General features: G+C 42.3%; 1 protein-coding gene across 6 annotated transcripts in view; it reads left to right on the top strand.

Moving 5' to 3' along the window:
* The window catches only part of TTC1 (tetratricopeptide repeat domain 1), a 56,337-nt gene that overhangs the window by 24,461 nt on the left and 5,028 nt on the right, over positions 1-26,848 (top strand). For 5 of the 6 annotated variants that reach the window (XM_049647867.1, XM_049647866.1, XM_049647864.1 and 2 more), the window contains exons 3-9: positions 1,980-2,040; positions 3,458-3,570; positions 8,208-8,244; positions 11,020-11,168; positions 13,686-13,740; positions 21,336-23,802; positions 25,535-25,685. In XM_049647867.1, the coding sequence (XP_049503824.1) occupies positions 1,980-2,040; positions 3,458-3,570; positions 8,208-8,244; positions 11,020-11,168; positions 13,686-13,740; positions 21,336-21,469 (549 nt within the window). In that variant the 3' untranslated portion in view covers positions 21,470-23,802; positions 25,535-25,685. Of the gene's footprint in view, positions 1-1,979; positions 2,041-3,457; positions 3,571-8,207; positions 8,245-11,019; positions 11,169-13,685; positions 17,766-21,335; positions 23,803-25,534; positions 25,686-26,848 lie in introns of those variants that run through there. The other variant, XM_049647868.1, reaches the window with a different exon arrangement.

The raw sequence follows: 26,848 nt of genomic DNA, 5'->3' as shown, positions 1-26,848 counted from the left end.
TTGAGCATCCGACTTCAGCTCAGGTCATGATCTCACATTCTGTGAGTTCGAGCCCTGCATCAGGCTCTGTGCTGACAGCTCAGAACCTGGAGCCCGCTTCAGATTCTGTGTCACCCCCTCTCTCTGCCCCTGCCCCCTGCTCATGCTCTGTCTCTCTCTCTCTCTCTCAAAAATAAATAGAAACATTCAATTTTTTTTTACCTAAGATACAGTCTTTTTTGCTTGCATCCATAAATTGTGATACCATAGAGAACATTATGACCTCTCTCCTAGGTAATACTAGGTAACGAAGTGTGACCATATTCTTATATTTTGATTCCCATCACCATCACCCATATTATTTTCTTGTATTCCCTTAGAATAGCCCTGTTCCAGATATGTTATATTTTAGAATGAATTACTGTATCTGTCGTGTATCTGACACATAGTAGATACCATAAAAATGAGATTGATTTTATACTCATCTTTTAGTTTCTTTACTGAGCTTCATCATCTAGAGTATAATAATGTATTTGGGAAGCACCCTGGTCTCAACAGTGTATTTACAAATCTATAGACATATTTTTACTTTGGTTCCTAATCTTTTTTTATATATACATTTTTTAAAGCATTTATGTATGTATGTATGTATGTATGTATATATGTATTTATTGTGAGGGCCAGGGGGGAATGAGAGAGAATGGGTATCCCAAGCAGGCTTCACGCTGCAGCACACAGCCCAACACAGGGCTCCATCTCATGAACCGTGAGATCATGACCTGTGATGAAATACAGAGCTAGACACTTAACTGACTGAGCCAGCCAGGTGCCCCTCTTCGGTTCCTAATCTGAAGAGTCCTAGTTGTTTAGGCTCCATGCTTTTCCTGTGCATGAAATAAGCTGCTAACTGTATTTCCTCCCTTTGAAGTTTTTATTTAGTCAGGAGCTCTCGTCATGATCCCAGAGTCATGGGTTCAAGCTCTGTGTCAGGCTTTGTGCTGAGCAGAGAGCCTGCTTAAGATTCTTTCTCTCTCTCCCTCTGCCCCTCTCCCTCAGTTGCATGTGTGCACTTGCTCGCTCTCTCTCTCTCTCTCTCTCTCTCAAGCTCTTTCAGAAGGTGGCAGGCAGTCACTTCTGCCAGTTCTGCTTGTGCCGACCGTATTGCTAAGATGTTTAGGGCTGGAAGCAAAGCACATGGGGATAGCATGTGCCATCTTTGCAGAATAACGTTCACTCTGCCTTTGAGTATGATGGGTGCTTGGCCATCTGTGTGAATTTCTGAGTTGTTAGAAGCAGCTCAGAAACTAAAGATTTATTTATCTCGGTTTCTTCAGACTTCTTTGTGTTATCCTGTTAACAGAATATTGCCCTGACCCTGCAGATGGGCTTTGTTCCCTGTAACACACTCTACCAGCATTCTGTAGGTCATCTTTATCACGTAAACCACACTTGTAGTTCAGTATATATTAAATTACTTATTTTGCAGAAAAGTAATAGCTCGTATTTATTGTGCCCTTATTTGCCAGGCAGTGTATTGGGTGCTTTATGCACCTTATCACTTTAATCCATAAAACTATAAAGCCTCATTCTTTAGAGGAAGAAACTAAGGCTTAGAAGGATCGGGAACTTGTCCAAAATACATTTAATAAGTAGCAGATTCAGAATTTGAATTTGCAGAGGTGTGCATGCCAGTGGGTATGTTGTTTAGTTTTATTTTGAGTAAAGAGAAATTAAATGATACCTAAATTACTATTCCATGCAAAATATTTAAAAACCGGAAACCCAGGTTTTGTGTTTTAAATATCAAGAATGCAATTGATGATTTGCCAGATGGTCAGGTGTTTTTCTGTATCTGTTTGAGATTTAGATAAAACTGACCCAGTTTTCAAAAGTCAAGCTGAAAAAACAAAATCAGTTACTTCCTGTTGAAAGCCTAATGAAAACTAACCTTTTTGCTCACTTATAACGTTGTGAGAAATGATGTAATTGATCTCTTGCAGAAGAGAAGAGAAGAGAGCACTAGACTAAAGGAGGAGGGGAACGCGCAGTTTAAGAAAGGAGGTAAGGTCGGGTGACTGGGTGGCTCAGTCGGTTAAGCATCTGACTCTTGGTTTTGGTTCAGGTCATGATCTCACAGTTCATGGGATTGAGCCCTGCGTTGGGCTCTGCACTGACAGCACAGAGCTTCCTTCGGATTTTCTCAACCCCCTCCCTCTTTCTCCTTTTCAAAATAAATAATAAACATTTAAAAAAAAAAAAAAAAGAAAGGAGGTAAGGCACCGATGTCTAATCATTTGCGTCCTCATTCTGTTTCAGAGTGTGAAGAAACACCGGAGAACATTTGGGAACACCTAGCAGACCTAAACTACTAACAATACAGTGTTGCTTCCCAGCACCTTGAAATTTTGTTTTTCACCAGGTCCAGATCATTCTCACCTGATAGTGATCAATTACCACATGTCTCTTGGCACAGGCATACTTTTTCTTTTCTGTAATCCACTATAGATCTAAAAGTTAGGAGGGCAGACTCTTCAAATGATGCATTGGAAAACTATCCTGCAAGGTTAAAAGGCTGCTGCCTTCATTAATGTAAAAACAGGATCCCTGTTCCTCAATTGTAATGATGCTGTAAAAACTGGCCCCGTGGTTCCAGTGTGGCCTAGGGAAGTATTTTGCTTATACTTTGGCTGGTCTTTCATGTGCCCTTTTCTTTGGCTGCCTTAAGTAGAGAGATGTTCTCCATGTCCTTCTGCATTTTTTACATTTGCTTAGGAATAACTTGGGTTCATTCGGATATTTTGGGGGAACTATGTGACCTTACAGTAGTATTCTATCACATGTAAAATGTGTATGCTTTAGAAAACTAGGAGTAGTAACATTTTCCTCTCTAGTTATTTTTAAAGTTAAATTTTGTTTTCTTTCTGTTTAGTCATCATCACTTTTTTTTTCTAAGAGAACTAATGTTTCTAATTTTGAAAGCATATCTCTTTGTATTTTAGTGTTAAATATTTCCAACCTGAGAAAGGAGTGAACAATTTTCTTTTAGTGCCCTGACCATGTAATTCTGTGCATAGCAGTGAATAAATGAATTTATCACCATTTTCTCTTTAGGTCTTTAGTCAACCACTGATTTTTACATTGTTGCTTTTAGCTCCATAAAATGTGTCTCCAAGCATTTCAGAGAAGCAGTTTTGGCTGGTGACTCCATAAAAGCACAATGTCTTTAATGAAGATACATACAGAGAATTTTTTTTATCTTAAACCATTAATCCCAACTTTAGTCTCTTTCATCTGTCCAGTTCTCTAATCCCCTTTCAACATTCCTTACTAAATGGGTAAGCCAAATGAAAGTTAAACATACAAAACATTCTGTTTGAGACTTTTGTTCTGTGAATGGAAAGCTATGCATTCTGAGATACTATGGCATACAGTAATAGCAGGGACAAAATCTTAATGACCTCTTTTACCTTATCTTCAGATTATATAGAAGCTGAGAGTTCTTATAGTCAAGCCCTTCAGATGTGCCCATCCTGCTTCCAGAAAGACAGGTCTATTCTGTTTTCAAATAGAGCTGCTGCAAGGATGAAACAGGTATGTGTTTTTAACCCTTTTTTTTTTCTTTTTTCTTTTTAAAAGTTTTTATTTATTTATTTTGAGAGAGAGAGCATATGCACACAAAGATGGGGCAGAGAGAAGGAAAGAGAATGCCAAGCAGGCACTGCACTATCAGTGTGGAGCCCGACCCAGCATGAGGCTCGAACTCAGGAACAATGAGATCATGACCTGAATCGAGATAAAGAGTTGGACACTTAACCAACTGAGCCACCCAGCTGCCCCCTGACCATTTCTTTTTAAGAAGTACATGAACTTGCAGTGTTTCATAGGGTAGCTTTTGTTCCGAAACTAGCATGGGGGCTACAACTCTTGATCTCAGGGTTGTGAGTTCGAACCCCACCTTGGATGTAGAGATTACTAAAAAATAAAATCTTTAAAAAAAAAAAAAAAAAAACGAACAACTAACACAGGGGCTTAAAGTTGCCTCCCTTGTCCTGCCCATGTATTTCCCTGATGTAAAGGGCACAGGGAAGATAGAAAAGTATCTGGGAGTGCCTGGGAGGCTCAGTCAGTTGAGCATCTGACTCTTGATTTCGGTTCAGGTCATGATCTCATGGTCATGGAATCGAGCCACGTGTCCAGCTCCACGCTTAGCATGGAGCCTGCTTGGGATTCTCTCTCCCCCTTTCTCTCTGCCCCTCCCGGGCTCGCATGTGTTCATTCTCTCTCTCTCCCCCTCCCTCCCTCCCTCCCTCCCTCCCTCCCTCCCTCTCCCTCTCTCTCAAAATAAATGTTTTTGTTTGTTTGTTTAAAGGAAAACACTTGAGTCAGATTACTCTTAACATTCCTTGTTGGAGAGGTTGATCGAATGCTTTCATGGGAGGAACACTGACAAATTCTCCACCAAACTAGGGCAGGTTACTCAAGCAAAAAACCAAGTAATGTATATCCTGGAATAGCTGCAGCTGTTTATTTTAGGCCTCTGGAATTCTAGATAAAGACTCAAAGGGACAGGGAAACACTGATTAAAACTCTACACTTCAAAATGCTTATTCCTAGGATTCTGATTTTCTGTCAAAAGTATGGACACAGGCAGAAATCCAACAGTTAAGATGAGAGGCCCCTAAAGTGTAAAGTAAGTGTCCGGGAAAGTTCAAATGCATTTTGTATCTCCAGCGGTTTGAGAACTTCGAACCACAAGAGTGTAGAGAAGAATACAGTTCTATTTGTTTTGTGTTATATTGGTATTAAAAGTTAGATTTCTTGTTGATTTATCTGCTATTACTGTTTAGTCAACATAGTCTATTTTAGTGGATTGAAATGATGTGAGAGTTTTGAAAAAAGCCATACCGATTATTTAAAATTCTGGCTATTTATATCCAAAGCTCAAAGAGCGGGTTATTTAGCATACCTTTAAGCAACCACAAAACATGGTCAGGATTGGCTTAAGTAGTTTTTTGTTTGTTTAGATCAGGTATCTATGTCACTTTATCTTGTTGCCAGAAATTCTCCAGTGCCTCTACCAAAGTCACTTCAGATGAGTAAGGGTGTTTGTTTTTTTTTTTTTTTTTTTAAGGGGGTAGGGTGGGGATTACTTCAGTAATTAGACATGAAAAAAGGTGGGGGGTTTTTGGTATGTTTAAACCTGTATGTTTGATTAGTGGATTCAATTTCCAAGGTGATTTTAGAGTGATTCATGTGGCATGGGAAAAGAAAGAATTCTAGAGTATGCAGACATTTTTTGTTCGAAGAAATAAAATAATTTAGTTTACTTAGAACAGTATTCATTCATATATTTCTACCATTGACCTGAATTCACACCTAACAGTTTTTACTCTTAGCTGGAAAAATCTTTTGCTTTTGCTTCCTGGAGACATCTTGCCACATTCTCAGACTGGAAATTGTCATTGTGAAATAACATCAGGGTTATCTTGAATTTCAGAGAAAAGGCATCATACCCATTTGGCTCCTGAGATTTGGAATTCTTTGTTTCCACAGTTGCCAAGTTACTAATACTGCCTAGGTTGAACTAGTATCATTGACCAGGTTCATGGAATTAGGAAAAGGTATGGTCTTGCTAGTCTTTTGTCTGTCACATCTGAGAAGAACTCAAAAGAGAGTTGTTCTGTGACTGTTTCCTGTACAAAGGATAGCTTTGTTAGCACAGTTGTTTATTCTTTTAAGTTGTACTCTTAATATTTTACGATTCTAAAATTAGAAACATGAAAACTTCCAGGATTAATGCACTGGAAGTGATATAAGGAGCATATTCTGAGTTTTTCAAGAAGTGGTGGGTTAACTGCTTTTAGGATTTCTGAAAGGTAGGCTCAGCATCGCTGACTGAACAACACTGACCAGGCTTTACATTTCACATCTGGTGAGTAAAGGCCAGCTGGAGTTAGGGCAGAGTTTCAGCTCTAGGCCTGGCTACACAAGAGCAGACAAAGCCCTACATTTTTAAAACTGTCCTTATATACAATGTGGTGTGTGTGTGTGTGTGTGTGTGTGTGTGTGTGTGTGTGACTTATGTAAGTTATGAAACGATGGCAAATAGGTTCTGAGTATTTAATTGCATGGCACTTAAAACAATTTTTTTTTTAATATTTATTTTATTTTTGAGAGAGACAGAGACAAATTGTGATTGGAGGAGGGGCAAAGAGATGGAGACACAGAATCTGAAATAGGCTCCAGGCTCTGAGCTGTCAGCACAGAGCCCCATGTGGGGCCTGAACCCACAAACCGTGAGATCGTGGTCTGAAGTCAGATGCTTAACTGACTAAGCTACCCAGGCGCCCCTAATACACAACACCTTGGACTGCCACTCTTAGCAGCAGACAATACCTGGGTGCCCTGAGGTGTTAGTAGACTATAAGCCTCAAACAAAGGATTCCAGAGTAAAATGCCATAATTCCTTGATCTGCAGGGGCTGGTTATTGATAAGGTGCATTGCCACTTAGCGGTTTTTTAGGGGCACAAAGAATACCACCAATATACACATAAGTTGTAAAGATTTACTCCTATTTTAGAAACTTTAAAATATGAAATTGTGGGGGCGCCTGGGTGGCTCAGTTGGTTAAGCGTCCGACTTCAGCTCAGGTCATGATCTCACAGTCTGTGAGTTCGAGCCCCGCGTCAGGCTCTGTGCTGACAGCTCAGAGCCTGGAGCCTGCTTCAGATTCTGTGTCTCCCTCTCTCTCTGCCCCTCCCCTGCTCATGTTCTGTCTCCCTCTGTCTCAAAAAAAAATAAAAACATTAAAAAAAAATTTTTTTTAAGGGTGCCTGGGTGGCTCAGTCGATTGAGCTTCCAACTTCAGTTCAGGTCATGATCTCACAGTCTGTGAGTTCAAGCCCCACGTCGGGCTCTGTGCTGATGGCTCGGAGCCTGGAGCCTGCTTCGGATTCTGTGTCTCCCTCTCTCTCTGCCCCTAACCCACTCACAGCCTGTCTCTGTCTCTCTCAAAAATAAAAAAACATTTAAGATTAAAAAAAAAAAATTTAATATGAAATTGTGTGTTTTAGATTTATGCAAATATGGTGAGTTAGGGAAATACTGACTTACACAAAAGTATACAGATATCTTTACTACGGGACTTCATAGAGCTTTTAATATGTAAATTGTTACGATGAACATTGGAAGAGAGATAATATAGTTAGGGACTCCCAGATGACTCTGAAACCTTTTTTGTTCCTTGTGGGTAAAATGCAAAATAACATAAAACTGACCATTTTAACCATTTTAAACTGTACAATTCAGTATGATTAAATATATACACAATATTATGTAACCATCACCACTGTCTGGTTCCAGAACTTCTTTGTGACCCCAAAAGGAAATCCGGTACCGATTAGGCAGTCACTCCCCACTCCTGGAATTGTTTTTGATTGAATTCTGAAACCCAGTTCAATAGAAATTGCTCTGAAATATTGTGTAAAATATTTAGTGTTTTCTCCAATAGCCATTATAGGAAGTATTGAACATTTATTTGAATTAAAATTTCTGAAATATTGTAGAAAACTTCTGATTTGGGGAAAATAGACATTGCTTGAAGAGTTAAATAGGTTAGTGTCAGAGCTGGATTTCCAGTCTAGTTCTTTTGACATCCAGTATTCTTTCCACTATGCCATTCTTCTAGATTCAGCAAGTTTAATTAGTTAGATATCTTATTTCATGAATTGTTTTGTATTTTTATTTCATCAGTGGATAAATTAAGATTTACAACCGAGACTAACGATAAGCCACAGTGTGTGTCCATAATGCATACTTTCTGGAAGATACCACTTTGGGTGTGAGAATACAACAGCTAGCCAAAGAGGAGGGTTATTAATAGTTATTCATATGTCAATCGTTTACCCTGCTCATTGATCACAACCTTTTCTCAATATCAGCATTCTAATGTGAAGTGCCTTGCAAATATAATAGGTCAATTGCAACAATCTTTAAAGGTGTTAGGAAGAAACTATGAATAATTTGTTGCTAGACAAATCTTTTACATCAGAGCTGTCACCATTAGTTTGAATTTTAGCTTGGAAATATCATGCATGTTTTCACATGATGTCTTTGAAGAGTATTGTGCATCTCCACAAGCAGTTATTAATGATCAGTGTATGTTATTGACTCTTTGAACTATTAAGATAGAACTAGAGTGACACATTAATGTTTTGTTTACTTTTAGGACAAGAAAGAGATGGCCATCGGTGACTGCAACAAAGGTACAACTTTTTAGTCTTGTTGTATGTTAACATATGAGAGCATTAATTACCTCAGCTGAACAAATAGAGTCAGTCAGATATGTGTAGTTGACCCTTGAACAACACAGGTTTGAACTGCATGGGTCTACTTATACGTGGAGTTTTTTCAATAAATACAGTAAAGTGCTCTAAATGTATTTTCTCTTATGATATCTTAATACTTTCTTCTGTTTAGCTTTCCATTGCTGTGAGAATACAGTATATAACATATATACATAGTATGTGTTAATCATCTGTTTGTTACTGGTAAGGCTTCTGGTAAACAGGTCAGCACCCCTGACCCCCACGTTATTCAAAGGTCAACTGTACTTGTACATGTGTGTACCCTTATTCTGGGACCTTTAAAAGAAGAAGCTTTATAGTTCAGCCTTCTTGCAGGTACTATATAGCAGTCACCTTAGTATACATGCTTTTGAATAGATAGTTCTGTCAGTTTATCCTGTGTTAGTAAATATGTGAAGAAAAATTCAAAGAGCTACCTTGGCAACAGAAACCCATGGAACAGGATTCACTTCTGTAGTGTCTAAATTACTTTCTGAGATTGAAATTGAAGATTTTAACTGCTGCTAGGGCATCTGGATATGTGTATTTGTGGAGAGAGAGGCAGCACAGTGGGGGGCAGCTTCTATTGGGGAACTGGTACTCTCTTCACTTGTAATAATTCCTCCAAACCTATTTGCCATCATTTTAATTACATTTTCAGATTCTACACAGTGAACCGAGACTTTACTGTCTGCTACCTGGGTTCCATTATGGTCTTTTCATCTCACCAACATATAGACACACTCCCAGCCATAGGATCACTATTGGGTTGTTGGTTGGTTGGTTGGTTTTTGTTTTTGTTTCAAAAATTTCCTAATAGTCCAGACAGTTGGTTTGGAGAATACACATGATCGCTTTTCCTTGCATCCTACTACTCTCATGAGTTTCTAGGTAATTACTAATTTGGGAAATTTTTTCAGTTTTCCATATTTGGATAGTATTTTCTTTTAGAGAATTGAAGAGTTAGAAGGAAGCTTGTATGTTATCTAGTCCCACTCATGCTCAGCATGAATTCCTCTCTTTTTTTTCTTCACATTAATTAATCACCTTCTTTACTGGCTTTCTTTTCTTTATACTTAGTATTTCTGTATACTTAGTATTTCCTTCTTAATATACTGAAGGAAAGTGTTACTACTTTGAATCTAGCAAAGTACTTTCGACCTATTACTGTGTTGGGCTAGAACTAATTCTGAATATGCTGTTTTGTTTGGAGGAAGGTATTTAACCTTAATTTGTGTGAGATGTGTGGGTTAGAAGGATTTAAATTAGGAACAGTTTGCTGATGTTCAGATCTCCTTTTTCTGTAACCACTCCACCTTTCAAATGGCTGGCTTCCCTCAGATATTCCCTTTTCATAGTCTTTGAGCACTCTCTGAAGTTACCTTATTTTCCTCCCTTCACTTATCTACTAGAATAGCTTAAAGCTTCATGTGAAGGATCTTGTCTGCTTGTTTACCACTATACTCTAGAGAAAATACTACATGAAGTGCATATATTTGGTACTAAAGAAATAGTTACTAAAAGCATGAATGAGTAAAAGTTGAGTATATTACTTGAAGAGAAAAAAGTTCTAGAGCCATGACATTGCTTTCTAACAGAAAAAGAAACAAAAGAATAGGAGAAAGACAGTATATAGTTGATCCAAAACATGGGCAGAGGATTTTTCAAAGGGCAATTGTTGTTGGATAAAGGAAAGGGTGTAATGGGGCACCTGGGTGGCACAGTCGGTTGAGCGTCCGACTTCAGCTCAGGTCATGATCTCACAGCTCGTGAGTTGGAGCCCCATGTTGAACTCTGTGCTGACAGCTCGGAGCCTGGAGCCTGCTTCGGATTCTGTGTCTCCCTCTCTCTCTGCCCCTAACCCACTCACATTCTATCTCTGTCTCTCTCAAAAATAAACATTTAAAAAAATTAAAAAAAAAAAAAAAAAAAAAAAGGAAAGGGTGTTATGCACCAGTGACCTAAAGGTGTTGGAACACAAGTTTGAAGGAACAATGGGGGTTTAGCTAAACATGTAGCCTCAGTAGTTAAGGCGTAACCTCAGTCAATTGAGGCCTAGAAAAAAGGATCATAGCAGAATCTGCCACCAAACTGTTCCTTCAACTCTTTCATTTGTACCTTCAGATTCTTGCTCACTTTGGCACTGTGCACATGGGCTCTGTGTTCTGGCCTGTTCTGAACTAGATGAAGGACAGGTATGTGAAAACAGGACTTTGGGTATAGACCAGGGTTTAGTAAACTATAATCATCAAGCCAAATCCAGCCTGCCACCTGCGTGTGTACGGCCCATGAGCTAAGAATGGCTTTTACATTCTTAAGTGGTTAGAAATCAGAAGGGAAATATTTTGTGATATATGAAAATTATGAAATGCAAATTTCAATGTCCATAAACAAAGGTTTATGGGAACACAGCCATTTATTTATTTATAATAAATATATTTATACATTGTCGTTTCTTTTGTGTTACAGTCACAGAGTTGAGTAGTTGCAAAAAAGATGGTCTGTCCCATAGAGCCTGAGATATTTACTGTCTTGCCCTTTATAAGAAAAAGTTTGCCTGTGCCAGGTGTTGCCTTTGACAAATGATTCTTCCTTTTAGACCTTCGGAGGATGGTTAATAAAGAAACATGATATAGCTAAGGATGTGCAGGCCCTTTTTCCTCATGGTAACAATGATTTCTTCTCTTTTTACAGCTATTCAGTTAAACCCCAGCTATATCAGGGCAATATTGAGGAGAGCGGAGTTGTATGAGAAGACTGATAAGCTAGATGAAGCCCTGGAGGACTATAAATCCATATTAGAAAAAGATCCATCAATACATCAAGCAAGAGAAGCTTGCATGGTAAACCAATTTTTTTAATTTATTTTATTTATTTTGAGAGAGAGATAGCAAGTGGGGGAGGGACAGAGAGGGAGGGAGAGAGAGGGAATCCCAGGCAGGCTCTGTGCTGTCAGCACAGAGCCCAGTGCGGGGTTCAAACTCACGAACCATGAGATCATGACCTGAGCCAAAGTCAGGAGTCAGACGCTTAAGTGACTGAGCCACCCAGGTATCCTGGTAAACCTAATTTTTTTAAGTGGTTTTTTTTTTTTTTTCTGTTCTGTGTATTGCTACTCATTGAATCTTAAAATAATCCTTTGGGACCCAACTACCTTCTGTTTTTTATATATTTATATTATATATATTTTTTCACACTTTTGTCATTTTATTCACCAATCACAAATACGATCTAAGGAGTCAAAGTGATCATGAATAATGGACTAGCACCTGGAACAAAATATATGGGAGATCTAACTTTGTGACCATGTGCCATTTAATCCCCATTCTGTTCATCTGTAGGGTTAATAAGAACTCAGTTTCATTGTTGGACTAGGCAGATCTTGTCCACTGTAGTTGTACAGTTTAGTCCAAAATGAATCTTAGTGTTATAGATCATAAACTCTGGTTTTCTGTCCATCTTTTTCAGTCACTGAGTTTCTAGTTATTATATGGCCAGCATGTTTCCAATTAAATATATTCCAAATTAGCCTCCTTATCTTTCTTAAAATTACTCTTATTCTTGTCCATGGCACCGTAGATCCTTTTGCTTCTAATAAACATCACAGTATTTTTAGGTCAGTTGTCAATTAGCTCCATATTACTGGAGTTCTCCCCTTAAAAATAACCTTGGATCTGTGCCTTTACCTTTAACACCGCTCTTGGTCTCTAATGTGCAGAGCAGTACACCCTCTAACACACGTGCTGCAGAGTTGGATGTGTCTGTATTATCGCCCTCCCAGATAACAGATGTTCAGATACATTTGAGAAACACTGACTTCATTAAACAGTCTTCTTCGCTGCCAAACTTCCCAGCTGGCCACGAGGACAGAGAGGTCTGTCGTGTGCACCAGCACACAGCACAGGTTGCAGGCCTCCAGGAGATGAGACGGCAGGGACGTTTTTTTCATCAAAGGCAGCATTTTAAAATGGGAAGGTTTAGATGAAAATCTAAGTCAGACCCCTCTTAAAAATTGGGAGGTGTGGACATACTGGATCTTTCTTGAATTCCTGTGTCTTGGCATTCGGCTGGAACTCTTCAGTTCCTTGCTGACTATGCTGCTCTCTATTGCCTTACACTGATTGATTTCCTAGGTTACATTTCCTGTCTGGATGCTGAGAGCATTTGAGCAGGGCCCCGCCATGTAGGACTTCCCACTCATTTCACGAGATCATTATTCCACCAAGCAGACCTGAGAGATGTTGACCGATCTCCCTGCATTAATGTCCTAGGTGGTTTGGGTTTTGTTTTGCTTTGTGTTTTTGCACCCTCGAGATGAATTCCTTCAGTAATAACAAATTTTTTATTTATCTAAAAATGGAGCAATGAGAAAAAGACTGATTCGGATCATTAAAATACATAAGTAAATTTGACGCCACTTTTAGTGCTTTATGTGACTTTTAACATCTCTGGTGGTAGTATTGACTTAATTTGACATGGAGAAAAGGAATAGAGTTCTTAAAATCTTGGCTAAATTCTTGGTAGCCTTTATCCTTGGCAAATTAGGTTTAAACCATCTGTAAAAGGAAGCCTTTTATATTAGCTGTCATATGCATAAAGAATATATTTTATTTTGAATTATTATGACTGGGTTATCGCAGAATACTTAGGGCCGATCATAGAGCTAAAAGCAGCCATCTGAGACTCTGATCTAGATCAGTGATTTTCAGCTGGCATGATTTGGGATGGGTTGCCAGGGACATGTGGCAATGTCTGAAGATACTTTGGTTGTCATGACCAGGATGGTACTCTTGGCATCTAGTGGCCAGGGATGCTCTAAACATCCTGCACAAGATGCACAAGACAACCCCCACAACAAAGAATTACGTAGTCCAGGATATCATGTTGCCAAGATTGAAAAAACCTGAGCGAGTTGATCATTTAGGAACATCCAATATTGATCTGACCCCTTCTTAGCAAATTAGATTATATTAATAAAGGACTTCAAGTTAAAAAATATAAATGAACCAAAAAAAATTTTTTTAATATATAAACTATAATCCTACCACCTAAATATTACCACTGTAAACATCTGGTATGTGTTCTTTCAGAAATTTTTTTATGTGTATATTCACCAAATTTTTATTGAGATTCTTCCCAGGCCACTGGGCCAAGAACTGGGAGTATAGCAGTGAACCAGACAAAACTCCTTTGTGTAGCTCACCCACAAATATTTGTGGGTTTTTTTTCTGTATTTAACAGGATCATATATATGTACATCACCTGCTCTGACTTTCACATTAAGTGTGTGTTGCTCAATTTCAAAACAAAGCCAGAAGATTTTTCACCAGCTCTTCTTGTTTCTCCTCTTTTCCCCTCAGAGATTACCTAAGCAGATTGAAGAACGTAATGAAAAGCTAAAGGCAGAGATGTTAGGTAAGTTTGCGCCCCTTACTTTCCCACGGCCCTGGTAGCTGGGAGGCAGGATGCGGGACAGCAGGATTTGGTACTTGCTGGAGGAGAATACAACAGTGAGAAATAGCTCTGGGGCCCTTCATTTGTTGTGTGAGCCAAACCATGGCCCTAGTGAGTTTGAGCTGTTTTGGACTCCAGGAGGTTTAGAGTGGTTTAGAGAGGGTGTCAGCTTTTCAAAAACTAAACTTCTATTTAGTTTTCCTGCCTTCAAGAATGTAAAATGTGATTCAACCTGGCATCCCACTAACAACTATTTCAGATCATGAATTTCATGAAAAGAGTTGAATTTCTTCATGGAGTAAATGACTTATGTTTTTCATTTCATTAGAGTATAGTCACTACCAGCCGATACTGTGTCAGAACTAAGGGAATTTTTGTTTTGAAAATGGCATGAGAGTCCCTTCAGTGTTTGAGAAGACATGAGAAGTCAGGAATGAGGAATAAATGGTGAGGAGAACAAAGGAGTGTGAGTGAAGCATACGTCAAATGGATTCATGGTTTATTTCTCTTATTTGCCGAAGCATTTTATAGTTGGGGTCAGAGAAGCCGTCCCATGAACAGCCTATTTGACTCAAGGGAGTCAAGTTTCCTAGACAGAGAGCTCTCCAGCACATTCTGCTTATAACCTGTCTTGTATTTCCCTGCTCAAGATCTGCTTTGTGTTTTACCTTATGAATATTTTCTAAATCTACTATGTGAATTGAATTTAATATATTGCCATCAGGTGGGCCTAAACGAAAAATCTTAAAATAAATTGGACTTGGCCATTTATGGCCACTGCATAGGTGTCAGTATCCAGAGAATGAGAACATAGTTTCCAAAGGATCAGTCTGATAGCAGAACTGATTGAGAACAAGCCATTAAACCTGGACAATCCAAAACCTCTCGCTCCTGCTAAGAACTGTTTTAGAGTTGGGGACACTTCTGGAGCATTCCCCAGAAAAGGCTCTTTCTTTCCCTAATTTACACCTACTTGACAGTTTTCCCTAATTGACACCTTGTTTGAGCAAAAAAAAAATTATTTTAGAGGTACTCTTTCTTCAAAGAAAAGGGAAAAGAGAATTTTTCACCTATTCTAACAGTGACTCTTTGTTTTAGAAAAAAGCTAGTATCTGTACTTAGCTGAGCCAGATTCAGGCTGGAGGAGATTTGGGGTGGCCACAGTGCACTTGGAAAAGACCCTTGTTGTTCTTCGGATCTGTTTCTTTGAGCCAGTTTGAAACCGTGAAGGGATGGATGTAGATGGAATCTTATAGCCATTGTCAACTCCCGATGGAATCAAAACTTCCATTTCTCCTTGCCTGGCTGGCTGAGTCCCTCTAGATTCTCATGAGCCAAAATTTCTGTCTCTGTAGCTTTGGGTTTTACCTATATTGTCCCCTTCGTTTGAAATATTCAAGTTGAATTCATTCTCAGTTGCTTCTGTCATGACTTCTCCCCTCATCGGATTTCAGCAGTTTAAGTTGCTTGGTAAATCATATGTCAGTTTGTTGTTAAACATGAAAAGTATGAATAACTAGACTCCTTTACCTTCTTACTCAGTAGAAGGATCATGAATAAGATACTGCCTCTAGGTGTTCCCCACTGTAGGAGAGCCTAAAAGGGAGAGAGCACTCTTCAAGTGGAATCACAGCCCCACAAGAGCATTCCGGACTTCTTCCCTCCCCCTTACAGGTGCCATGGCTGTGCTTCCTCTGCTGGGGGGTCCTCGGGAGCCACTCACGGCAGAATAATCTCACCCCTAGACATTCTGAGCAAGCTTCTGCAGTGGACCACACAATTTTTAGTGCTGGTTTCTCTAGAATGCTGGCTTCTGCTAAAAACTGGCAGTTAAAGATTTTAAAAGCCTGCTCAATACCACTTGTCATTGGCATTTACAAAGTGAGGTCATTATTTAACAAAATGAGCTTTTTTATTTAAGGTTGCTCAGTTATCTCTGACTTTTTCTTTTCTTTTTCTTTTGTCAGTAAGTTGACTGCCTTTTTGTTAGAAAAAAGAGCCATAAAGCTGCCTCCGTGAAGGAAAAAATCCTAATTGGACTAATGAAAGGGTGAACATCCTTGCTTCTCCCTTTCTAGCCTGTTATTGAGAAAATTATTAGAAAAAAAAGTACATAAATCATTAGAACAACCCCAGTAATGCTTCCCTCTCATAGGCACCTGCGGCTGCTTCCTGCCCAGCCACTGTGGCACACCGCCTGGGCCTTGTTCCCATCCAGCCCAGCTCTTCCACTCATACCATCACCTCCTTACACCCTCTTGGAACATATTTCTGCTCTCCTGATTCCTGAAGCTTCTCAGGTGTTCACTCCTGGCCACTAGCAACCTAACGAGTGCACATTTGTGAACTGAATTAAGAACACCATCTTGTATGATGCCGTGATCAAGAGCTACATAAGGTCACTTAGAAGTAACCTGTCCGTTGTCTTTGCAAAGATTTGACACGTTCTTTTGGCTCTTTCCGTGCATTAGGTGCTTCTCTGCTCTGCATAGTAGAGGGTCCTAGAACCAGCTCCCTCACCCAACGTCATAAGAAAGCCTTGACGTTGTCACTGTCTCTTAAAACTGCTGAAGTCATAGGGGCGCCTGGGTGGCTCAGTTGGTTGAGCGTCCAACTTCGGCTCAGGTCATGATTTCACGGTTTGTGAGTTTGAGCACCACGTCAGGCTCTGGTGCTGACAGCCCAGAGCCTGGAGCCTGCTTTGGATTCTGTGTCCCCCTTTCCACCCCACCCCTGCTTGTGCTCTGTCTCTCTCTGTCTTTCAAAAATGAATAAACATTAAAAAAAAAACAAACTGCTGAAGTCCTACATGTGAGTATGGAAATCCAGGGTCGTTTTTTCATATTTCTTTTCATGCCACTCTGCCTGATGCTCGTTAGAGACTCCACATGCAGTGTGCTCTGGCCACATGAGTGTCTCTAAACCAATCCCTTGCTGTCATTATTCCCTCAGAGAGTATCAGTTTGTAGATTTTCACTGCCCTGCTTTCTGCCTCATTCCCTGGTTGCTGCTTCTCCAGCTCCTCTCAAGAGAGTCACTCCTGGGGCGCCTGGCTGGCCCAGTCGGTTAAGTGTCTGACTTCGGCTCAGGTCATGATCTCACGGTTTGTGAGTACGAGCCCCCCATCCAGCTCTCTGCTGTTAGCACAGAGCCCACTTCAGGTCCTCTGTCCCCTTCTTGTTCTGCCCCTCCCCCACTTGCATTCTCTCTGTCTCTTTAAATAAGTAAACTTTAAAGAAAAAAAAAAAAAAGTCACTCCTGCTTCTTTGACAGTTCTTGGGAAGGCTTATTTCAGCCTCCGCTTTCACCCAAAAGCTAATGTAGGTATTTAATTTGGCTGTGAATTATTTTATCTTCCATATTCTGTGCTTGATTTGCCTTTTGCTCAAAGGAAAGCAAGAGGCAGCTGCATGGCTTAGTTTTCCTGCCTCATAAGAGGAAATGCAGTGAGTGGGGATTCAGTTGTGTCCTGCTGGGCCCAAACCCCAGCTGTCTTTAAGGAAGTGAAAACAAATGGCATTCCTGGCCCTCCTCAGGGTGAATGGACTGCCACACAGTATCTCCAAGGAGAAGTTATGTGTAAGAGTCCATTGGGTTATTGTGACACAGTGTTGCTTGGAGGCATAGAAACTAACACTTATCAGATCTGGATCCAGTGACAAGCGTTGATCTCTAGTCATAAACATTCCTGTCTGAGCACAAGCAATTTGGGACTCTTCTCTTTGCCTGCAGTTAGTCTAATAGATGAGATCCTAACACGGACATGTTGACACGTCCCAGCTGAGTGATGGTGCCAGATCTGCTCCAAGTGGAAATAAGAAAATCTGACTGATTACTGCCTAGATAGGGAAGGCGTACAATTTGGCAGCCAGTGGAAAGGGTGGCAGATAGGCTAATGTGGCAGATCCTGTCCGAGAGGCCAGGAAGCTGCATTAGTCTCTGAGCATCCAACCGGACTCTAAACAGCAGCAGGGAAACTCCTGAGGGTGAGTGTGAGTATATTTATGAGCATGATCTCTACCGAAGGTGCTTCTTCTCTACTGTAACCATAAACAGCAAAAGATGCATTTTTCAATCATCTTTCAACCAAAAAATCATTGGTTCTACCATAATGTTTTGCTCTGTTCCCTTATATTCTCACTGGCCTCAGTCTGATTTCAGAGCTTTTTTTCTTCTTCCTTTTTAAGATTTTATTTTTAAGTAATCTGTATACCCAGTGTGGGTCTCAAACTCGCAACCCCGCGATCAAGAGTTGTACGTTCCACCAACTGAGCCAGCCTTGCACCCCTCAGAACTTCTTTACCCAGCATTATAGGCATTCAGATATTTGTTCAGTGAATAAATAAATGGCTGCTTTCCCAGAATGTTGCACTAACTTTCTGTCAGGACCACCTCCAGGCTCTCCTTTTCATTCTTCCTTTGCCACAGCATTATTAACCCTTAAAGCTCAGTTCTCAAATCTTCAGTGGCCTTCCCCGTGGCACAAGAACCATAGACTCTGGCCTGGCTCATAAGAACCTGCCCGAGCCCACTGGACACATTGCTTGCCCTTGCCCACCCCTCTCTATACATTTATCCAAACCATTTTGCCAGCCCTGCCCGCTCCCTCTGTCTCAAATGACTACAGTCCTGTCTGTCCTCTGATGATGATTCCCATGGACACTCTTACACGAGAAGCTCTGGCAGGGCTCCCCCCTCCCCACCCCCAGGAAGGAATCTTCTTACTGACTCTCCTGGCACTCATATCTCAGCTTCCCTGTGAACTGGCTTATGTGTGTGTGTGTGTGTCTTGTCTTCCCCATCGTATCTCAGCTTATTCTGGTGAAGTGACTGTCTCCTGTCTCTGCCTCCCTACCACACAGCGAGATGCCACACTTGTGAACTTAGGACTGTTGGTCAGATTCAAGTCTGGGAACCTCAGGTCGTCTCTAACATGGAGACTTTTTCATCGTGTCTTTATCAGGTGTCTCAAGCACTTTGTGTGCATTGTCTCACGTAGCAGGCAGAACTTCCCACATTCTCATCTGGAGATCACATAGTAAAACTATTGCGGAATGTTAGAAAGGCCGAGAACGGAAGGAAGGAGAATGATAGCCTGTGTGCAGGCTGAGTCCTCAGAGAAACAGAAGCAGGATCGGATTAGATGTACAAGAAACCCATCGGGGAAACACCTGGAAGGGGAAGTGGGGCAGAGGGGTGGGAGCTGTCAGATGGCTGTGGAGGATAGAGGGAAGCGGAGTAGGAAGTCTCACCCAGCATGTAGTGCTCAGAAAGTTCCAGCAAAGCCATTGGGGAGCCCCACTCACCTGTCAGAGCACCTGGTCTGCCCCTACCGAGCTCAGTCGGTCATTGACTGGGACATGCAGGTGTCGGCAGAGGGCATCTGGGGAAGCACGTTTTCATGAATGCCGTCCAGAGAATCAGTTAAGCTAAAAGTGCAAGGCTCACTGTGGTGGGCACCTTCTTCAGCAGGGCAAGCAAAGTGAGAACCTGCAGAAGGCCCTAATTGTCCCTCTCCATCTGCAGTTTAAAGTCCTGTCCCCTTGCCATCCACGGAACACAGTGGCATGCCAGCGTCCTGCCCCTCTCAGTTCTTCAGCGCGCTGCAGTGTAGTCTCTCTTGAGGTGCCTCTCACCCCCGCACAGGCGGAGAGCTCTTCCCCCGGGGCTCGGGGCGCACCTCGCTCCTGTGTCTGCCTCCCCACTAGACCGAGAGCATCTCCGAAGTCTGTAGTTCCCATTGCATCACATGGCAGAGCCCGTACAGTTGGCGCTCTCACGGGTTGCTGTGCAGTGAGATGGGCTTGCAGCAAGACCTCCATCCAGGGGGCACCCGGGGCTCAGTCGCCAGTCCAGAGTGGCCCTCTAACAGAGGAGGCTGCCAGATGGCGCTGCTGCTTTTGGGAAGCGTGGTGTGACCATCCCTTGAGATTCATTCTCCTTTCATTCACTCCATGTCAGAAGAGCCAAGGGTTGTGCCAGCAGTGACCTTTTAGTTGGCTTCTTTAAATGTGTGTTTCCCCCCTGCCCTCCTTCCTCAACCCCAGGACAGACCGCCGAGGTCCTGGGTGACTCATGCTTACCTGAGGATGCCCCCTCCTTTGTTTGTTGTGGCCCCTACCTGGGCATCCATCCACTTGAGGCTGTGCTCTGGACGGCACCTGGGTGTGGGGATGGGCTGCCAGTGCCTCTCCTCAAACAGGCGTACTCAGCATGTGTGATCCAGGTTTAAGTTTGGGAAGCCTGTCTGGAGACTGGTCAGCCTGGGTCTGGGAGCTTCCGGGGGATAAGTCTTAGACTGAGACCAAAAGTTCTTTCAACGAGTTACTAGAAAAGGCCTTGACATGTGAAGGCCATGCATCTGTAAGTTCTCTGCTTGGGCTTTGCCTCAAGGTGGGAGGCCTCAGAGAGAGAAAGCTGCTAACAAGTGGGACGGTGGGAAGGAACCCGTAGCTCTGACAGTTAGGGGCTTCTTCCCCTTTACCCCCACACTCCTCTCCATTGGAAGTGTACCTGCAAGAACAATTGTTCAGAAAGAGTTGAAACTGTGTATTCACCTGTTCCAGCCAAAGATTTTCCAAAATGCTCCTACCTTCAAATATTCCATCCCATTGCCCCATAAGTCCCTATAAATCTCCAGCTGTTGACATACAAACTCTGTGGCACTCTTATATGTAGAATCCACATAAAACTCCTTGTTTATACCACGTGTCTCAATTTTGGTTTTTGAAACGTGAATGCACCTGTGATTAATGAGTAAAGCCCGAATCTTAGGGAGAAGAGACTGGACTATTGAGGTGGGTGGTGCCATCAAAGGAATAAGAACCCCTGTTTCCTGAGAAGCAGCGAGTTTGGTGTAGAAGCTAAGGCTTTCCCTAGTAAAGCAGGAAGCTCTTCAGTGTGAACCCTGGCTCAGTAGAAGTCTGCTGAGTGGAATTGGATGCAGCAGGTGGCTGCTGCTTTTTCCACAGAGAACAGACTTGGAGGGGCCACCACCCTTAGCACCAGGCCCTGGGGCTCGGCAGTATGCTTTCAGCCCCCCTGGGAGCAGCAGTCGCTTTGGCCATCACTCATCCCAGGGCCTGTGTCCTTTGTTGGTCCTGGCCTGTTTGGACAGGAAGATCATCTACAAAGTACAGGCTTAGGGGTGGTGCCTGGGTGGCTCAGTCGGTTAGGTGTCCAACTTCAGCTCAGGTCACGATCTCACGGTTCATGAGTTCGAACCCCACATCGGGCTCTGTGCTGACAGCTCAGAGCCTGGATCCTGCTCTGGAATCTGTGTCTCCCTCTCTCTCTCTCTCTCCCCCCCCTCCCCCACTTGCTCTCTCCAAATAAACTTAAAAAAAAAAAAAAAAGGCTTGGGGATGGGTGGCCCTAAAGTGTGACCACACTGCTGAGGGGGCTAAAGTTTTCATAATTTTAAAAGCGGGAGTTTCTTTAACTGAAGAGAGATGTTCTTTATATTTTGTAATCAGATAGGAAGGCAGGATCAGTCGAGGTCTTCCTGCATCTGTTTATTCCCCATATTTATTTGAATTTCCACTTTTACATTGCAGGTAAACTAAAAGATCTTGGAAACTTGGTTCTTCGACCTTTTGGACTCTCCACCGAAAATTTCCAGATCAAACAGGATTCCTCTACTGGTTCCTACTCCATCAATTTTGTTCAAAATCCAAATAATAACAGATAACAAAGTTTACAGTAGCTTTTAAAGCTGGCTTGGAGATTGTATGCTGCTCGCTGTTAGCAAGGGGGAAGGCTCTGCCAATATTTAACTTTCAAAAGCATCTTATCTCAAAGACAGGCTATCTGCTAGGGCCCAGTGCTCCCTTCTCCCTCTTGTTTTATGATCCAGGTCAAATGCACTTCTGATGTAATAAGCCTAATTTGATTTCCGTTTTAAGGTGGTGTCTATGCATCTGTTACCCTTGATTCTGGCTGACCTTTGCTTTGTCCGGGCAGAAGCCTGCTTGTCAAAGCTGACCTCCCCGAGCTATACACACAAGCCCAGCCAAAGTGTCTCCTGGCCCGAGCCAGGTTCAGAGACTACCCAGACATGATTCATGAGGCTCCCGCCTGCTGCCCCCTCTCCCTGATTACTCACATTGCTCAGGCCGCCGGGCATGGGCTCCAGCATCTCCTGGTTTCCTCTGTGGTAATAAACGCTTTCTTTGACGGTCTGAGCTGGCTTGTGAATTTTGTCCCCATAATGACAGCTAAAGCAGAAGGCTCCTCTGGCTTCAGGCTCAGTGTTGCTGAATGTTACCAGCATCCACAGATCTGCCCACAGTCTTAGTTGTCACCTCGAAGATGATCTTGAAGAACTGACCATTCCGCCAGGTACTAGAATGCAGAAACCACCTCACACAGTGTCTTGGGCCTCTTCATGTTTGTGCAGATCATGATGAGATCAGTGTTTTTGCCCAAGCATCAGTCTTAACAGTTTCAACTTAAAGTAGCTCCATTCAAGAAGAGCGGTATGTGAATCCCAGACAAAACCATATTCTTTTAGACTACACGAACCCAGAGGTTTCAAAGGTAGGTTTGGGCTTTCTTAGTCATCACTGATTGTTGGTGAAAGCTTTCAGTTCTGGTTTGAGTGTCAAAGGCAGTGACTTGCAGGTTTCATCTCAGAACTGAAGTGCCCATATAATTCTGTAAGTGACATTGCAGCAGTCCTGCTCCGTGTCCACATGTGCCACAGCTCTGATCTGTTCCTCAGAGCTCCTTAGAGTGCAGTGCGTTGGTCGGTCGCAGAATGATGTGCAGTGTTAACTCTGTGCTATGCTAAGCCTCTCTTCCAGATTTTGAAATGGAATTAAGGGGGAAAGGAGAGGGGGAAAGCGCGTGGTTACTTTTGCTTTGCTGTCTTTATGATAAATCTGGCATCTGAAGTTCTCAAAAAAGTGTGTGTGAGGAATCACAGCGATTGTGCAGGAGCTTTGGCCAAAAGGCCTGTGTCCGGCTCTCGGTGGTGATGGCGTCCTGTGCAGCCGTTTTGCCAGAGCAGCGATTCCCAGGTCGCTCACCTCAGGACCCTCACACTCCAGAGCGTTTGAAGAGTGTTTGGGGTTATGTGGATTTTATCCATTGATGTTTACCAGATGAGAAATTAAAACTGAGAAGTCCCTTAAATACTTAGTTAATTCCTTTAAAAATAGCAAATATATTTCTTGTTTATATATATATATTTTTTTTTTAAAAACAATATTTTTAGAAAACTGTCTTCCAAAACAAAAACATGACATCATTTTACATTTCTGTAAATCTCTTTCACGTGTGGCTTAGTAGAGGCTAGCAGGATTCAGATCTGCTTCTGCACTCAGGTTGTCACAGTATCCCGTCACGTAGCCTGGCGAATCCTACACCGTGCACACCCATGACAGTGTGACAGTGAGAAAAGCAGTTGACCTACCTCTTAGTATTAGCGAAGATAGCTTTGACTTCTTGGAGACCTGAAAGGGTCTCAGGAATTCCTGGAAGGCCTCAGGGCACTTTTTTTCTTCTTTAATAGAGCTCTACACCCAACATGGGGTTTGAATCACAACCCCAAGATCAAGAGTCGCATGCTCTACCAACTGAGCCAGCCAGGCTCCCCTCAGACCACATTTTGAGAGCTACTTTGCCAGATTCTGACTTTGGGCTCAACAGCTGAGACTCAGCCAAGGTCGGAGCTGAGATTCCTGAGCACCTGTCTGAACCTCCAGGGAGTGAGGAAATAGACATGTTTGCCTAGATACAGCCTTCCTTAAGACATTGTCATTGCCACAGCCTCCAGAGGTTTTTGTTTTGTTTTGTTTTGTTTTTGTTTTTGTTTTTTTAGTCTGTTTTCAGAGAGCACGAGCATGAGCAATGGAGGGGCAGGGAAAGAGGGAGAGAGAGAATCCCAAGCAGGCTCCGCACTTGGGACCAGTGCGGAGGCTCCGCACTCCGAACCAGACGCAGGGCTTGAACTCACAAACCATGAGATCATGACCTGAGCTGAAATCAAGAGCCGGACACTCAACTGACTGAGCTACTCAGGTGCCCAGGTTTTGCTTCTTAGGCCTTCCTCTCTGCTTCCTCTCCCTTCTCCACCACCTCCACCCTGCTGAAATCTCACAATGAATCTTGAAAGAAAAGAAAGAGAATCTAACTAGGTGTGAAATTTTTTTTTTTAATTTTTTTAACGTTTATTTTTGAGAGAGTGCAAGCAGTGGAGGGACAGAGAGAGAAGGAGACACAGAATCCGAAGCAGGCTCCAGGCTGAGCTGTCAGTGCAGAGCCCGATGCGGGACTCAAACCCATGAACTGTGAGATCATGACCCGAGCCGAAGTCAGACACTCAACCGACTGAGCCACCCACACACCCCTAAGTGTGAAATTTGGAGGTTTTTTTTTTTTTTAATCAACCACAATTATTTCTCTGTTTACAAATCTGGAAGAAAAAATAGATTCAACCTTTTGAAAATAGTTGACATTAGAATGAATGGAATAGAATTGAAGCATTTGATTCTGTATATGTTCTTATTCCGACAATATCATGATGGATCAAAATAATTTTGGATCTCCTTCAACAGTTTCCTTGAAGACTATTAAGATACATTTTATTTAAATAGTATCTATTCCCTGCCTCCATGAGCTCCTGGAAGGTAAGGGCCATGTTTATTTTTTTAATAGCACCAACACCTACCGCTCTACCAGAAACCCAGTTAATTGGTATTAAAGAGCATTCTATAAGAAGTGTTTTCAATGTGAATAACCATCACAATCCAGAAGTCTCCAGTATCTGTACCCTTTGATTAGTACCTGATTTTTAAAATGTCTCCTTTACTAACCGTTATATGTTATCTCAAGGTAAGTAGAAACTAGTCATTTCCTCAAAATCTTAAGATCCAGCAAGTGTTTTTAATGTCATTCAGGTTTATGTGCTATTTTTCACCTTCCAAAGAATATGGTGGGAGGCAATGAAAGATAATAGCTTGGTTTCACCTAGTCGAGACCAGTGGATTGATCTGGGACTTCCCTGTGTATTGCCCAGAATGGCCTTAACACCCTACAGTTAATGGTCCCAGAACTTTCTACAGTAGTGTTTTTATTTGGATAGGTGTGCAGTTCTGGCTAATTTAGAGGGCTCAGCTAGGATTTCTCAACAGTGAATCCAGTACTTATACACTGTGAAGCTTAAAAAGACACTTTGTAAAGAAAGTCACTTTAAGCCAGTGGGGAGCCCATCTTGTGCAGCCATGTAAAATGTCCTGAGATGTTGAGCATTCAGTCTGGCTTGTAAGCATATGTCTTCTCATCTGTAAATTTTCATTTTTGCATCTTTGTCTTGAGACTTTCAGAAATCCCCACCTTGTTCTGTAGTTTCAGCCTCCCCACCCTCTCCCAGATCACATTTCCACTGAATCTTGTGTTCTCTGTATTTCCATACTATGTCTTAACCACCCCTCTAACTTTGACATGAGCGACTTTTCTGTTCACAGGAGGCTCACCCAGGAAACTGGGACTATTCCTACAACAAAGTCCTACTCATCTAGTGCTTTTTCTGTGGAGTGCACTGTAGATTAGTTCCTTTTCCTCATGTCATGCATCTGAGCTATGGTTATATTCTGTTCTTAAGATCCAACCTCTTTTCCTAAGAACTCTGACTTTCTGTATATGATTCCCTTCCATCAGAAGCACTGCCCCTGGGTTCCCTTCCCCCCACCCTTTTGCCCCTTGTCTCACCCCCCAGAACTCCATATCTTATTACAAGTTATTGTGCTTGTAGGAATAGAGAATATTACACCATGCCGAGATGTGGAGGCTGGGGAGTGGCTGAGCCTACTAGCTAATGACCTGAACATCGTGGCACTGGGCCTACATTTGAACTTCAGTAAAATGGCAAGACCTCACACATTGGACCTTCAGAGTTAACTCAGGTATAGTCAAAGGCATGAATGCTTGTTCAGTCTTAAATGACGAAAGTCCCTATTTCTCGCAACATTTTGTGTCGTTAAAAGTAGGGAACTGCTCTTGGAAATGTTGTTGGGCCTGGTGATTATTTCTGGTGCTGTGGGTCGCTGAGCTGGCCTCCGAGCCTACTGGAAATGTAATTGAATTCCTTTTACACAGCTCTGAAGCTGGAATCCAGACTGATTTAGAAAGACAGAGGGAGGGATTTTACTGAGTAAAATATCATGGGCTAGAGAACTGGCAGCAGGTATTAAATGTAAACCTGATTGGGAGACGTATTTGCCGAGTTGTCTGTCTGATCCTAAGAGCTAACCAGACCTGTGAATCCTGTCTTTTACAACCTGTTTAGCAAAAATTGAAATGTCAAAGGGGAAGATCAAGGAGGATGGGAACAGCTGTGCAGGTGAATGGCTGCTTTAATATCCTTAAGGTCTTTAAAGGGCAAGGTCCAGTAACCCTCTAAGACCAGGGTGCCAATCTGAGAAACCTCCTAGGACAGGAAGAATAAGTGCTTTAAGCCTCTGTCCCTTTTCCTCTGTTATCTGAACTTTCCCTTAAGCTTGCTGTTGGCCTACAAGGCAGCATAGAGTTGCTGGAGCTCAGTCTTCCAGGGGCAGCCCTGGGGGTCACTGCCAGCTCGGCTGTTGCCTGTTCTGTGTCTGTGTTGCTGTGATCACTTCCTGTCGTAAGCCAGCCTTTCCCTTCATCGCCCCCTCATTTCTGAAGGCATTGAACTCTTCCTCTAATATGTCTTTTGGGGTGTACTGCGTGCTTGATACCCCCAAACCCTGGTAAAAATCTTGGAACACTTTTAGCGAGGTGTGTATGCTCCTTTTCACCCTGCAACCCACTCCCCCCCCGCCCCTCCCCCCTACTTCAATAGTTATGAGCTTAGTTAGTCCTTCTATCACCTGCATTTCCTTTAAAAGAGGAAGCATGTGCACATTGTACCAGAAGGGGCTAGGAAGTCTGTACCTTCAGGAAACTGTACAGTTAAAAGCCGGACAGAAAAAGGAGGTGATCGTTTCCATTTGCTTCCTGCTGTCTGCCAAGAGCTGCCCTGAGTCCCCACTAGAACAAGCCCATTAGTGCTTCTGAAAGTGAGCAATGGACTGCTTGCTACCAGTCA

The sequence above is a fragment of the Panthera uncia genome (genome assembly GCF_023721935.1).
Source record: "Panthera uncia isolate 11264 chromosome A1 unlocalized genomic scaffold, Puncia_PCG_1.0 HiC_scaffold_17, whole genome shotgun sequence".
NCBI lineage: Eukaryota > Metazoa > Chordata > Mammalia > Carnivora > Felidae > Panthera > Panthera uncia.
This window is presented reverse-complemented; position numbering and strand designations above follow the sequence as displayed.